At 42.0% G+C, this 13,504-nt stretch overlaps 1 protein-coding gene across 1 annotated transcript in view; it reads left to right on the forward strand.

The window, feature by feature from the left end:
• Window positions 1–13,504, forward strand: part of SBSPON (somatomedin B and thrombospondin type 1 domain containing) — a 44,317-nt gene that overhangs the window by 24,417 nt on the left and 6,396 nt on the right. Inside the window, exons 3-4 of the mRNA XM_049781841.1 lie at window positions 10,609–10,699; window positions 13,080–13,256. Of these exons, the coding sequence (XP_049637798.1) occupies window positions 10,609–10,699; window positions 13,080–13,256 (268 nt within the window). The remainder of the gene's footprint in view (window positions 1–10,608; window positions 10,700–13,079; window positions 13,257–13,504) is intronic.

Below are 13,504 nucleotides of genomic sequence, written 5' to 3' on the forward strand. Positions count from 1 at the left end.
CCTGAGCATCACTAGGTTTGGCCCAAAAAGAAAAAAAAAATGAGTGGTGCAGTGAATATGTGGAACTAGCAGGTTTTCCCTGATTTTGAGGCAGGATAACAACTAGTTGAGGAGGAGAGAGTAGAAGGGACTTAAGGGTATGGGATGAGGCTGAGAAATGTCACACTACCTGACAGAAAACAGCAGATAACCCCTGTGAAGGGACAGAAATCGGGGGGCTGATCTAGGGAAATGATAGGCTCAGGGAACACATAGCTTTATTGAACAGTAGCTAGAGTACTATCTCAGTACTACCTCAGTACTAACTGAGCTGGTTGAGAGGCTTAGAGCTGTGCAGGGAAAACACCAGAAGAGAAAGGCAAGGAAAAGGGACTTGCAGAAGACAAGGGGGTAGTGGCTTATAGGACAAGGTTTTTTTTTTTTTGGGGGGGGGGGTAGGATATACCTGGTGGTATTCAAGACTTACTCCTGGGAATGGTCAGGCATATGTGGTGCTGAGGATTAAATGAGGTCAACTACATTCAAGGCAAGTGCCTCAACTCCTATATTATTTTTCCAGTTTTGATTATTTTTAAATAGTTCTTCAAGCCTAATGTTGATCTTCTAGGAAAGTGAAGATTCCTTCAATTATAGTGTTCAGCGATAGAACATAAGATCTCAGAGCTACTTTCCTTCTTAAACTATCACAAACTCCTCGATTCCTGGGCCCCTCATAGCTCTTTAAAATAGTACAAGGCAGGTTTTTGGAAAAGATAACAGGAAAATCAGTGTAGAAAATACTACCAGCTAGGATCAAGAGCAAGTGGAAGAGCACCTCAAGTCCACGTAAGGCCCCCAAGGGTGCCATCTCTATTAGAAGTTGTCTGTTCTCTGGTCCTATGACTGTGCAAAGTTTTCAAGTTGCTCAAGTCCAAATGTCCAGACATTCCCAATCATCCCTCACTCATGCCTCCCATGAACCCTACAAGAGGGTTGGGTTGATTTCTTTTTCTTTTTGTTCTTGGGCTACACCTAGCAGTTACTCAGGGGTTACTCATGGCACTAGCTCAGAAATCGATCCTGGCAGTCTCGGAGTACCATATGGGATGTTGGGAATTGAACCCAGGTTCGTCCCTGGTCAGTATCCCTCACTCATGCCTCCCATGAACCCTACAAGAGGGTTGGATTGATTCCTTTTTCTTTTTGTTCTTGGGCTACACCTAGCTCAGGGGTTACTCATGGCACTAGCTCAGAAATCACTCCTGGCAGTCTTGGAGTACCATATGGGATGTTGGGGATTGAACCCAGGTTTGTCCCTGGTCAGCTGAGTGTAAGGCAAATGCCCTTCCACTGTGCAATCTCTCTGGCCCCATCTGGTTGGTTTCTTAAGAGGTATTAGTGACTAACTCAGAATTCATAGGAACAATATTTGCTTATAGTCTCCTCACTCCCCCCCACCCTATTTTTTTGCCACACTTAGTGCTCAAGACCTATTCCTGGATCTGTGTTCAGGGGACCATATGTGGTGCCAGGAATCTAACCAAGATCATCCCCATTGCTCAGTGTCTCTGCAGGAACTCCTTTTATTTTATTTTTATTTTTATTTTTTTAAAGGAAGGCAGACTGCCCAGTGCCTCATTTGGATGTGTCTGGAGTGTTTGGAAGCTTGACACTCCATGAGTGTCCTTCCTGAAGCTGTGCGCTCTGTGAAAGAGACTGACAATCTCTGGTCCAGGGTCTATGAGTAGCTGTGCTCCCCTGCTAGAATCTCCAAACAAGCTCTCAAGGTCCATTTGTAGGAGAACATAGACTATGGGGGCACCTATCTAGCTAGCCAGATCAGCCAAATCAACCCTGAAGATCAATGGGGTGACAGTTGTAACCAGATCACTCTCTTATCCAGGGCCTCCTTTTGTGATAACAGAATAAATCTCATCTCAAAAGTCACAGATCTGCTTGGCATTTGTAGCTCTTTTTTTTTTTTATTTTAATTTTGGGCCACACCTGGTGATGTTCAGGGGTTACTCCTGGCTCTGCACTCAGAAATAGCTCAGAAATTGCTCCTGGCTTGGGGGACCATAAGGGACACTGAGGATCAAGCTGTGGTCCATCCTATGTCAGCTGCGTGCAAGGCAAACACCCTACTGCTGAGCCACCACTTCGGCCCCAGCATTTGCAACTCTTAGTTGTGTTCCAAGCTTTACCTAGCTGTTGGGGTGTCTGATGACTTCAGTTTATGGGGGAGGACAGAATCCCTGGAATATCCCAGTATGGCAGGCCTTAAACTGGGCCCTCCAAATTCAACAGCAGTGGCAGGCTCCCCTGGGAATTTGTTAGAAATGCAAGTTCCTTGCTCCCATTACATACCTCAGTAAAGAATTCCTGGACAGTGTTGACAAAGTCTCTGAAGTCCTACTGCCTCTGATTTCCAGAGTTGCTCCCCTGGTCCAAACTTGGTTCTGCATAGTAACCAGCTCATTCAAGGGACACTTTCAGAAGGCACAGTTCCCAAAGTGAATAGAAAAAGAATAAGGCAGGGTTGGTGCTCAGGGCTTACTCCTGGCTCTGCACTCAAGAATTACTCCTTCCTGAGCACTGCCCGGTGTGACCCAAAACCCAACCCCCCCCCCCCAAAAAAAAAGAATTACTCCTTATGCTGCTCAGTGGACCATATGGGATGTCTGGGATCTCACTCAGGTCAGTCATGTCCTACTCCTCCCCCCCCCATACTATCTCTTTTTCCCAAATCAAAAATATTGAGTAAGGGTTCAATGTACTCTTAGCTTAGGTTTTGAGGGGAAGGGGAAGGTAAGCAAAACTGTTCCTGCCTGAAGAACTTGCTAGTTTCTTTTTTCATTTTGATCTCAGCCCTTTTTGATCTCAGAAGTTATTTTGATTCATTTTTTCATCTCAGGGGTTATTTTTCATTTTGATCTCAGGGGTTGCAGTGTGAGTCTCTCTGGGATAAAATCAAAGGTTTACAGGACTGGGGGTGGGGCAGAGTCTATGTCCTTAATTTTATGTAGAAGAAAAGGGTCCTTTCTCACTTTACATGGAAGAAAAGGGATCCTCAGCTTATAAAAGCTAATCTTTGCAGATTTATCTCCTGCAGTTATGCAGAAAGTAAGCCTTATAAAGAAGGAGCAGGCATATTTTGTTAATATTTCTAAGCAAAGCGATGAAGGTTGGTCTGGCTTCTTTTTGTTGCTGCTCGCAGTGAAATAAGAGTGTAAAGAATTAGACTTGGGGAAGAACAGTTAATCCTAACATTTGACGAGTCTGTCAAAATGCCAAAGGCTGCTGAAATGAAGAGAACCACTCTCTAGAAAGAATGCTCGAGAAAAACCCACCCAGAATGTGTGTGTGTATGTGTGTGTGTGTGTGTGTGTGCGTGCGTGTGTGTGTACAGCCACAGTCCTATATATGGTGGCTGTAGTACTGTTTGTCAATAATTTATAAAGTTAGGGTTAACAGATGACCCAAGCTTCATAACTTAACCCAACGTGTTATATTAGAACTTTGTAGCCTGAAGTCAAGACCTGGATCTCAGAGGGTTAAAATCAGGGAGGCTCAGGGCTGCAGTGGTGGTGCAAGTGGTAGGGCATCTGCCTTGCATGCACTAACTTAGGACGGACCTCGGTTCCATTCCCCAGCATCCCATATGGTCCCCCAAGCCAGGAACGATTTCTGAGTGCAGATCAGGAGTAACCCTGAGAGTCACCGTGGGGTATGCCCCCCCCCCACCAAAAAAAAAACAACAACAAAAAATCAGGAAGGCTTGCAAGGAGAACTTGTTTCTGGGCAGTTGTCACTATTCCATCACTGTCCATATTCCTTTTCTCCATCTTCACAGTCAGCAGCCATGCTTTGCTCTGCAACCACTTTGCATCTTCCTCTGATAACCCTTAAAATGATCTTGCAATTGCATTCAGCCCACCCAGAAAACGCAGAATCATTTCCAAATGCTAAGGTCAGCTGGAAAACTACCTCAATTCCATTTGCAACCTCATTTTACTTTTGCTGCATTATGTACCATAGTCACAAATTTAGGAGCAGGGGGATGTAAGTCCCTTATTCTCTGCATTCAAGAAGTACAGCAACATCATCATCCTTGACTGAAACAAGGACGTGGAGGTGTCAGAGTGTGGTGGCCTTTGTGACGGCAACCAAAATTTCAACCTGGCTCCATCTTTGTTCACCTCACCTCCTCATTATTATGCTGCTATTATGAAGCAAAAAATTGCATCTACAGATTTTGAAAACTAAGTAAAACATGAAAGCTCATGGGACCACATTCTACAGAAATATTCTCTCTGATGACGGTATGACTATTGCATTTATTTAGCTTCATTTCAGGCTTAGCATGGTTGTATTTTTATTGTTAAAAAAAGTTTAAAAAGGGACTGAAGAGATGGCATGGAGGTAGGGCATTTGCCTTGCTTGCAGAAGATGGTGGTTCGAATCCCGGCATCCCATATGGTTCCCTGAGCCTGCCAGGAATGATTTCTGAGTATAGAGTCAGGAGTAATCCTTGAGTGCTGCTGGGTGTGATTCAAAAACAGAAAACAAAACAAAACAAAAAACAAAACACATTAAAATACTTTAACAATGAGTTTTATCACACAATTTATTATTTCCATGCCTTTTCTTCCTTAAAGGACATCAGCCTACTTTTTATTTTTTTTTTTTATTTTTTTATTTTTTTTTTTGGTTTTTGGGCCACACCCGTTTGACGCTCAGGGGTTACTCCTGGCTATGTGCTCAGAAATCGCCCCTGGCTTGGGGGGACCATATGGGACGCCGGGGGATCGAACCGCGGTCCGTTCCTTGGTAGCGCTTACAAGGCAGACACCTTATCTCCAGCGCCACCTTCCCGGCCCCATCAGCCTACTTTTTAAACTTTATGCTTCCAAGCAGGCATAAGTAATGAAACCTGTATTCTCTTCTCTCCTCCACTCTCTCTACAGGCCAGTGAGTTGTTGATATTATTTAGGGGTCACACTCTGTGATTGCTAAGGGTTTATTGCTGGCTATGAGCATAGGGATCACTCATGGCAGATTTTGGGTTGCTATATGTGGTATTGAGGATCTAACTAGATTTATGTGCAAGGTAAGCACTGGACCCCAGACATATAGTTTTAAGCCTGCATTTGTGACACCCCATTGTGTCACCAACTTTATGAAATTAATTTACTTTCTAGTTCAAAGGAATGGTGTGTGATGCCACACTTTTTGAAGTGGGACTTTTGTAGCATGAAACAATGGGTGGCTGATAGGATGCCAGGAAAGTTGGGGAATAACCTGCCAACAAAGAATCTATTTCATTGGAATAGTGTTGCCAGAAAGAGAATGAGCTTTTATGGTAATCCTTTGTCCTGGGGCACCTGGCTACGTGCTTCCACACATATGCAGCCAGTAGGCAGCAGGCAGAAATAATTTCTAAATTACACACAACTCTTCAGTAATAAAATTTAAATTGTGGGGAATATTAAAAAGTGGTGCCGGGTCAGAGAGCTACAGGCGATCTGGCTTCTGGTCTAATTTCTGAGTACTCACAATAGAGAGAGAGATGTTTGTCTTCAAAAACCCTGCCAGGCCTGGGGTGGGTGGAGGACAGGACATGGGGAGACAGATTTTTGAGGACACAGCCTTGCTTTTATGATAGGTCTTAGCTGTACCTGACTTTGAAACTGGAAAGTTGGTTTTAAATAGAAGCTTCTTCTGCATTGACACTTGCCTGATAATTGACTGTATATCCTTTATCTTACCTCCTAGAACCTAAGAGGTGACATGTTTTCCTATGAGTAAAACTGTCATCTTCTGTGCCAGTGGAAACTGTAGCTTTCCAAAAAATGTGTGCTGATCTTTGACTTGAGAGCCACTTCCAGTAATACTTGGGATACTTTGTCACAGGTGGTATGGGATATTGAACCTGGGCTTCCTTTATGCGAAGTTTTCTATCAACTCATTGAACTAGTTTGTCAGCCCAAATATCTATGTCTTTGAGGTATATAGGGTTTACTTTGAGATACATAGGGTTTACTTAGGATTCTGTCTTCAGATATCACTCCTGATTTGGTTGAGAGATATTGAACCCTGGTTGGCCAAGTGCAAGGCGAGTAACTTAACTACAGTACTATCTCACCAGCCCAAATATCTTTATAAATTTTGGGAGATGAAGGATAAACCTATGATGTGAAGCTACTTTGTAAATCAGAGGGTAGCCAGAATGCAATCTTTCCTGTCCTGTGCTCACCGTGAGTACCCCTATTCCTCCCCCTACTCCTAACCTCAGCATAACATGCTCTCCACTCCCAGTACCTCTGGAAGTAGCATTGGTGACTCCCAACTACCAAACTACCAGGCCTATATAAAAGTAACCCCAAGTTCCCAGCATCTCAGGGTGAGGCTCTTTGTGAGATTTTTTTCTTCCTTTAGAAAGATTTTGCGGGGGGACTGAAGTGATAGCTTGGCAGTAGGATGTTTGCCTTGCTCGCAGCCAACCAGGGGTCCCCCGAACCTGCCAGGAGCAATTTCTGAGTGCAGAGCCAGGAGTAACCCTACAGTGCTACAAAGTATGGACCCCAAGCCCATATGTGTGTGTATGAAGTTTTTTAAAAAACATTTCTTTTTACCCAAATATATATTTTTTATGTGTAGGGGAAGGGAGTTTGAGTTACATCTGGCTGTGCTCAGGGATCATTCCTGGTGGGCCTTGGGAACCTTATGGGGAGTCAGGGGTAGAACCTGGATTAGGTGTATGTGAGGCAAATACATATGTATATTGTTTTGGTTTGGGGTCATACCCAGTGGTACTTAGTGCTTACTCCTGGTGCTATGCTCAGGGAACACTCATGGTGTTCTATATGTGTCTATATGTGCTACAGGAGGTTGACTGCATTCAATGCAAGTGTTTTACCTGCGCTGTACTATTGCTCTGGCCCAACTGGGCTAATGTCCTATGCCCTGTATTATTTATCTGGCCTTGCTTTTAACTTAACTGGTCTTTACTTAACTAAATTTTTTGTCCTGAGCTATTAACTCAGGAAATTCTTTTGAGCTAAAGAAAAACAATCCAGGGGGCCGGAGAGATAGCATGGAAGTAAGGCATTTGCCTTTCATGTAGAAGAACAGTGGTTCGAATCCCGGCATCCCATATGGTCCCCTGAGCCTGCCAGGAGCGATTTCTGAGCATAGAGCCAGGAGTAACCCCTGAGCACTGCCGGGTTTGATCCAAAACCAAAAAAAAAAAAAAAAGAAAAAGAAAAAAGAAAAAAAAAGAAAAAGAAAAAGAAAAACAATCCAGGTACCAGAGAGATAGCACAGAGGGTAGTGGCATTTGCCTTGCACGCAGCCAGCCTTGGTTCAATCCCTAGCATTCCATATGGTCCTTTGACCCAGCCAGGAGCAGTTCCTGAGCAGAGCCAGGAGTCACCCCTGAGCACCAAGAAGTGTGGCCCCAAACAAAAAACAACAACATAAAAAACACATTCCAATAATTTTAAAGTTCATTATAATGCAACATGTATTTAGGAGTAAATGTATTGTTTTTCACAAAGTGACTAAACACATACTATAACAGAGCAGCAGAAATAAAAATAATATGTGGGGAAATAAAAAAATCCTTTAGCTATTTGTGTTTATGACAATTAGGGCTCAAAGATAAAAAAAAAGATCTTAACATAAATGCTCTCACTTGTTCATTTTAATTTTATCAGTGGATTTGAGAAGTTTCAAAGCTGCTGTCACATTTAGAAAGCATGACATGTTTTCTTTGGAAACAAATTATTAGTGCAACCAGAGAGAGCCAAAACGTTGGGTCTTTAAGCTTCACTCTAGATGGGGATGAATATTATGCTGGAGAGATTAGGAGCCAACCCAGCTGAGATAAGCGCGTACCATAAATCTTAGAGCAAGTGGCTACCAGCTGTTGAACCCCTCTAAGAGTCTCCGGTAATGATGCCGCAGTAAGAAATACTACTAGAGATCTAGTGCTGCCACCTTGTGGCAGTAAGAGGCCAACTGAATGAAAAAGATGCAGGCTTGAAACATCTGTATTTTTCCTTTGGGTTTTTGGACCATAAACTGTGGTGCTCAAGGTTTCTATCTACTGGATCTGCACCCAGGAATTACTCCTGAAGGGCTTGAGGAACTTATATGGGGTTGCAGAGGTCGTACCTGGTATGGCCAGGTGCAAGGCAAATGCTCTATCTGCTGTACTATTGCACTATTGCTCCAGGTTTTTTTGTTTTGTTTTGTTTTTGTTTTTGGGTCACACCCGGCAGCGCTCAGGGGTTACGCCTGGCTCTACACTCAGAAATCGCCCCTGGCAGGCACGGGGGACTATATAGGATGCCGGGATTCGAACCACCGTCCTTCTGGACGCAAGGCAAACGCCTTACCTCCATGCTATCTCTCCGGCCCTATTGCTCCAGTTTTGGCTTTGAGCATCTTATTTAAACATTTTTATTCCCCCCATTTTTTAATGTGATACTATGATTGATATGCATGATTTGCTCCAGTACCACACCTTCATCCTTCCACTAACTAGTACACCCCAACCATTTTGTTGTATTTCTGATCTTGGCTTTCCCATACATCAACGTGAAAGGGATTTTAGTACTCCAGTTTCTGAGATGAAAGATAGGAAAAGTGTACTATCTTAGCAGAAGTGTTAGTGTAGAATTGGAAGACTTCACGGAAACTGAACACACACAAGTTCAGTGTGCTATTCATTCATTCACTTGTTTATTCACACGTTCGTTCATTCATTGAACTATATAGCTCAGTGTGGAATGTGAGGACAATGATGAAAAAAGGCTCAAGTCCCTGAGTCTTTCTTGAGTAACAGCAGAGTGTAATCAGCATGCTCTCTTTAGGAGCGCCATGAAAATACAGATGCCTTCCTATTCATAGAAATGAGACAGGAAGATGTCACACTAATAAAAACAAAACTAAAGAGGAGAGCAGAGAGACGTGAGGAAAGAACTCCTAGTCTTATGCATTTCTTCATTACTTCATTCTTTCTTCCTTTGGTTCTCTCTCCTTTCTTTCCTTCCTTTTTTCCTTTGGCCACTTCTCTTTCCCAATTTTCTTTCCCTCTTTCCTTCTCTTTCTCTTTCTTTCTTTCTCTCTTTCTTTCTCTCTTTCTTTCTTTCTTTCTTTCTTTCTTTCTCTTTCTTCTTTCTTTCTTTCTTTCTTTCTTTCTTTCTTTCTTTCTTTCTTTCTTTCTTTCTTTCTTTCTTTCTCTTTCTTTTGTTTTCTTTTTCTTTTTCTTTCCTTCCTTCTTTCTTTCCTTCTTTCTTTATCTTTCCTTCCTTCCTTCCTTCCTTCCTTCCTTCCTTCCTTCCTCCTTCCTTCCTTCCTTCCTTTCCTTTCCTTCCTTCCTTCCTTCCTTCCTTCCTTCGTTCCTTCCTGCCTTCCTTCCTTCCTTCCTTCCTTCCTTCCTTCCTTCCTTCCTTTCTTCCTTCCTTCCTCTATTTTATTAAGGAAGGATAGTATTTCAAAGGAGAATGAAATTCTACAGAAAGAGGAAAAGATGAAAGGCTGAAGTAAAGGCAGTTCGTACCCTAAAGAATGATCTAGCTATTCAATACTGGTTCCTTTCCTGCTTTCCCACCCTGAATATCATTAAAGTTGGGAAAGGAAGAGGAGAAGGATGAAGAAAGGTCCACTTTGCCATCTCATTCCTGAGAGTGATGTGGGAGATCTCTATGCTGGTAGGTAGGTCATATCTATGTTATAGAATCTGGAAAGGTCCAGGGTCCTGAGAGAACTGCATTCCATGGGAGGAAGGAATTCTTGCTTCCTTTGATCTCATTTGTCCCCTCTTCATTTCTTTTTTCTCTGGATATATCCATATATTGAGCTATCTATTCAGTCTACATAAATATTATGTATTCATATAAATATATGCATCTGTTTTCTTTTTTCTTCTCTCCCCCTTTTCCCTTTCTCCTTTGGTTCCTACCTTTCCCTTTCATTTTTTCCCCTTAAAAACAACTTTCCTCAGGGGCCAGAGCAGTAGCACAATCAGTAAGGCATCTGCCTTGCCCACGCTAGCCATGGACTATGATTCGATCCACCAGCATCCCATATGGTCCTCTACCAATCCAGGAGCAATTTCTAAATGCATAGCCAGGAGTAACCCCTGAATATCACCAGGTGTAGCCTCAAAACTGAAAAAAAAAAACAACTAAAATAAAAACAACTCTCTTCATAATTTATGTCACCTCCCACTTCCCTATTCCCATTACCCATTAAACTCATTATCATTTCCTTTTGTTTCCTTCTTGTTCCCACTCAGTGATATTTATTATAGTGCACAAGCATTCTGTCAAGCATCTATGTGTTCTCGCTGACCATTGGAACTGGTTCTGGGGACATTACACTCTTTTTTGGGGGGGCATTACACTCTTAATGTTGTGCATAGACCTCTGGTCTTAGAGATGAAGGACTGTAGTTTATTGTTCTTTTAGGTGGCACCAGTAATCATATCCAAATGAGCATTGGATACACAGTGAGGCAAATGCTATACCACTGAGCCACTTTACTTGCCCTAGACAGAGGACTTTTGACGGGAATGAATGCATGTGGTAATCACCACATATATGTTCTCTTTTTGTCTAGTTCCTGCCTTTATAACTACCTCTGCATTCAACAAGGAGAGGACGAGGAAAGTTCCATCTCCAAATTGGTCTTCACACAGAGAAGTTCCTGGGTAATTCAATGATTTTCTTGCCTTTATTTTATTTTTAAATTATGTTTTTCTAATGTGTTCAAGCAGGGGCAAAATTTCTTTCGTTGGTCTCATGGACCCATCCAGACATGGGCAAACTTTTCTTAATGGTTTAAGACCATATTATTGTTTAGGTAACATAGTTATGAATGAATTTTTATGAACTTGATGAACAGATTTATTGTATCACCACCAACAAAATGCACGGATTCTTCATCACTACCCCTAATCCATATCTTCTCTCTTTCTTCCTAAGTATTATAGCAAGGACATTAAATGTTATGTTGAAAAGCAGCAAGAAGAGTGAGCATTCTTGTCTTGGGTCTTATCTTAGAGAAAAAGCTTTTATTGGCTTGAAGAAAGTCTGAGTCTTAATGGGTATAGAGATACCCATTAAGCTTGTTATCTTTTCCTTTTGGGCTCCCTTCTTATTTACACTCAGTATTCTTTATTACAGTGCACAAGCATGCTGTCGTGGCTATGTGCTCCAACCATTGGAACTGGTTCTGGGTACACTACCTTATTTAATTCATCTTTTTTTTTTTTAATATAAATCCTTGGGGACAGAGAGATAGCACAGCGGCGTTTGCCTTGCAAGCAGCCGATCCAGGACCAAAGGTGGTTGGTTCAAATCCCGGTGTCCCATATGGTCTCCCGTGCCTGCCAGGAGCTATTTCTGAGCAGACAGCCAGGAGTAACCCCTGAGCATCGCCAGTGTGGCCCAAAAACCAAAAAAAAAATCTTATTTAAGCAAGATGATTACAAGCATGTTTGTAGTTGGGTTTCATCTTAATGGTGTGCACAGACCTCTGGTCTTAGAGGAGGATATGCCACAGAGTTGAGAATCCTCCTGTTTGTTTCTATGAAACATAGATTTTTCTATATCTGAAGTCTGACATCCTACAAGAAATGCTGAATAAGACGATTTCATTTTATCCTTCATTTAAAGATGATCCTTTTAAATCTTTTCAAAACTAAGGAAAGTTAAAAAAAAAAAAAAACTAAGGGAAGTTTAGTACCACATGAGCTGTTTTGTAGATGCAGAGATTTTGACATTTGTTCTGAGGAAAAACCCTCCACAGAATAAATGAACTTATGAGACTATACAAACAAACTCACAGCTAACATCATCCTTAATGGAGAAACCTGAAAGATTTTTTCTAAGATAAAACCCAAAACAAGAATGTTCACTCTAACTGCTGTTATTCAACATAGCATTTAATGTTCTTGCTATAAGAGAAATGAAAGAGGGAGATCAGGGGTAGAGATGGAAGATCCGGGCATTTTGTTGTTGATAGTACAGTAACTCTGCTTATCAACTCATAAAAGTTAATGCTATTGTAACATGAAACTAAACAATAAACTTGTCTTAAACCATTAAAATAATTTACCCATATCTGAATAGGTCCAAGTTTACCCTGGTCCATTGTAGGGTTTCCTTCAGTTCAGTGTATATAAGAAAAAGTCTGGGGCCGGGAAGGTGGCGCTAGAGGTAAGGTGTCTGCCTTACAAGCGCTAGCCAAGGAACGGACCGCGGTTCGATCCCCCGGCGTCCCATATGGTCCCCCCAAGCCAGGGGCGATTTCTGAGCACATAGCCAGGAGTAACCCCTGAGCGTCAAACGGGTGTGGCCCAAAAACCAAAAAAAAAAAAAGAAAAAAAAAAGAAAAAGTCTCTCTCTCTCTATGTATATGAAACTAGATATATACGAAAATATGTATATCTAATATATATTACATATGATATATATAAATATATAGGAAAAACTAGAAAAACTATATAAGAAAAACACCTCTCAACTTCCCATTTCCTTTCATCATCATTAATGCCTAGGACAACTTTGATGCTCAAAGTTTTTATTTTTGGTACCAGATCTTGCTAATAAGCTGGATAAGTGAGTAGGGGGCATTTGTGACAGAAAAATGTGGTGCTGGTGTGAAGTGTCACAATTTGCTTTCCTGGAGTTGTATATTTTCAGGCCCAAACAAGCACTTATTTAATTTCTAAGATAGTAGTAAAGTTGATCAGGGTGTGTTTTCAATAACAAAATATGCTTTTACATGCAATTTAGTAGTTAGATGAGACAGAATATGTCTACAAATTTATACTGACTAGATGGCTCATCTAGTCATGGGCTCAAAACAAAATCAGTAAAAAGACTACCTGAAACTCTGAGTCAAACACCATTGGAGTTCAGAAAGTTTAAAGCTTTCTGGGGTGTCTGGAACTGCTGGATTCATGGCAGCAGTGCCCTGTGCTGCCTTCTCTGGAGTCAGGCATCCTTGTGGAGTAGTCTTCCTCAGAGTCTGTAATGCCATCTAAATACACAGCCAGTGATTTGTTCCCTTTTGATTTGCTTTAGTTACTGTATGGAGTTCAAGACAGAATCATACACACCTCATTGTACTATGGATTATGGACCCCTGACTCGATGGATGCAGTATATTCGGGCGGGGTACACAGTGTGTGTTGATTGTCAACCCCCTGCTATGAATGCCACAAGCCACCGTTGCTCTGGAGATGGCCTGGACTCTGATGGGTAAGGGAGAAAGTGGTTGAAGGGCTTTTCTTATTATTCTTTTTGGGCCACACCTGGCTGTGCTCAGGGCTTACTTCTGACTTTGTACTTAGGTATCACTCCTGGTAGGGGTCCAAGGGTCCAAGGGAGTTCTGGGAATCAAACTGTGATTGTCCATGTGCAAGGCAAACACCTTGCTGCAATATGATGGCTCCCGCACTCCTAATATTCTTTTAGAAAGGCCTATCTTCTCCCTGTGCTGGACAGTG

The sequence above is a fragment of the Suncus etruscus genome, chromosome 10 (genome assembly GCF_024139225.1).
Source record: "Suncus etruscus isolate mSunEtr1 chromosome 10, mSunEtr1.pri.cur, whole genome shotgun sequence".
NCBI lineage: Eukaryota > Metazoa > Chordata > Mammalia > Eulipotyphla > Soricidae > Suncus > Suncus etruscus.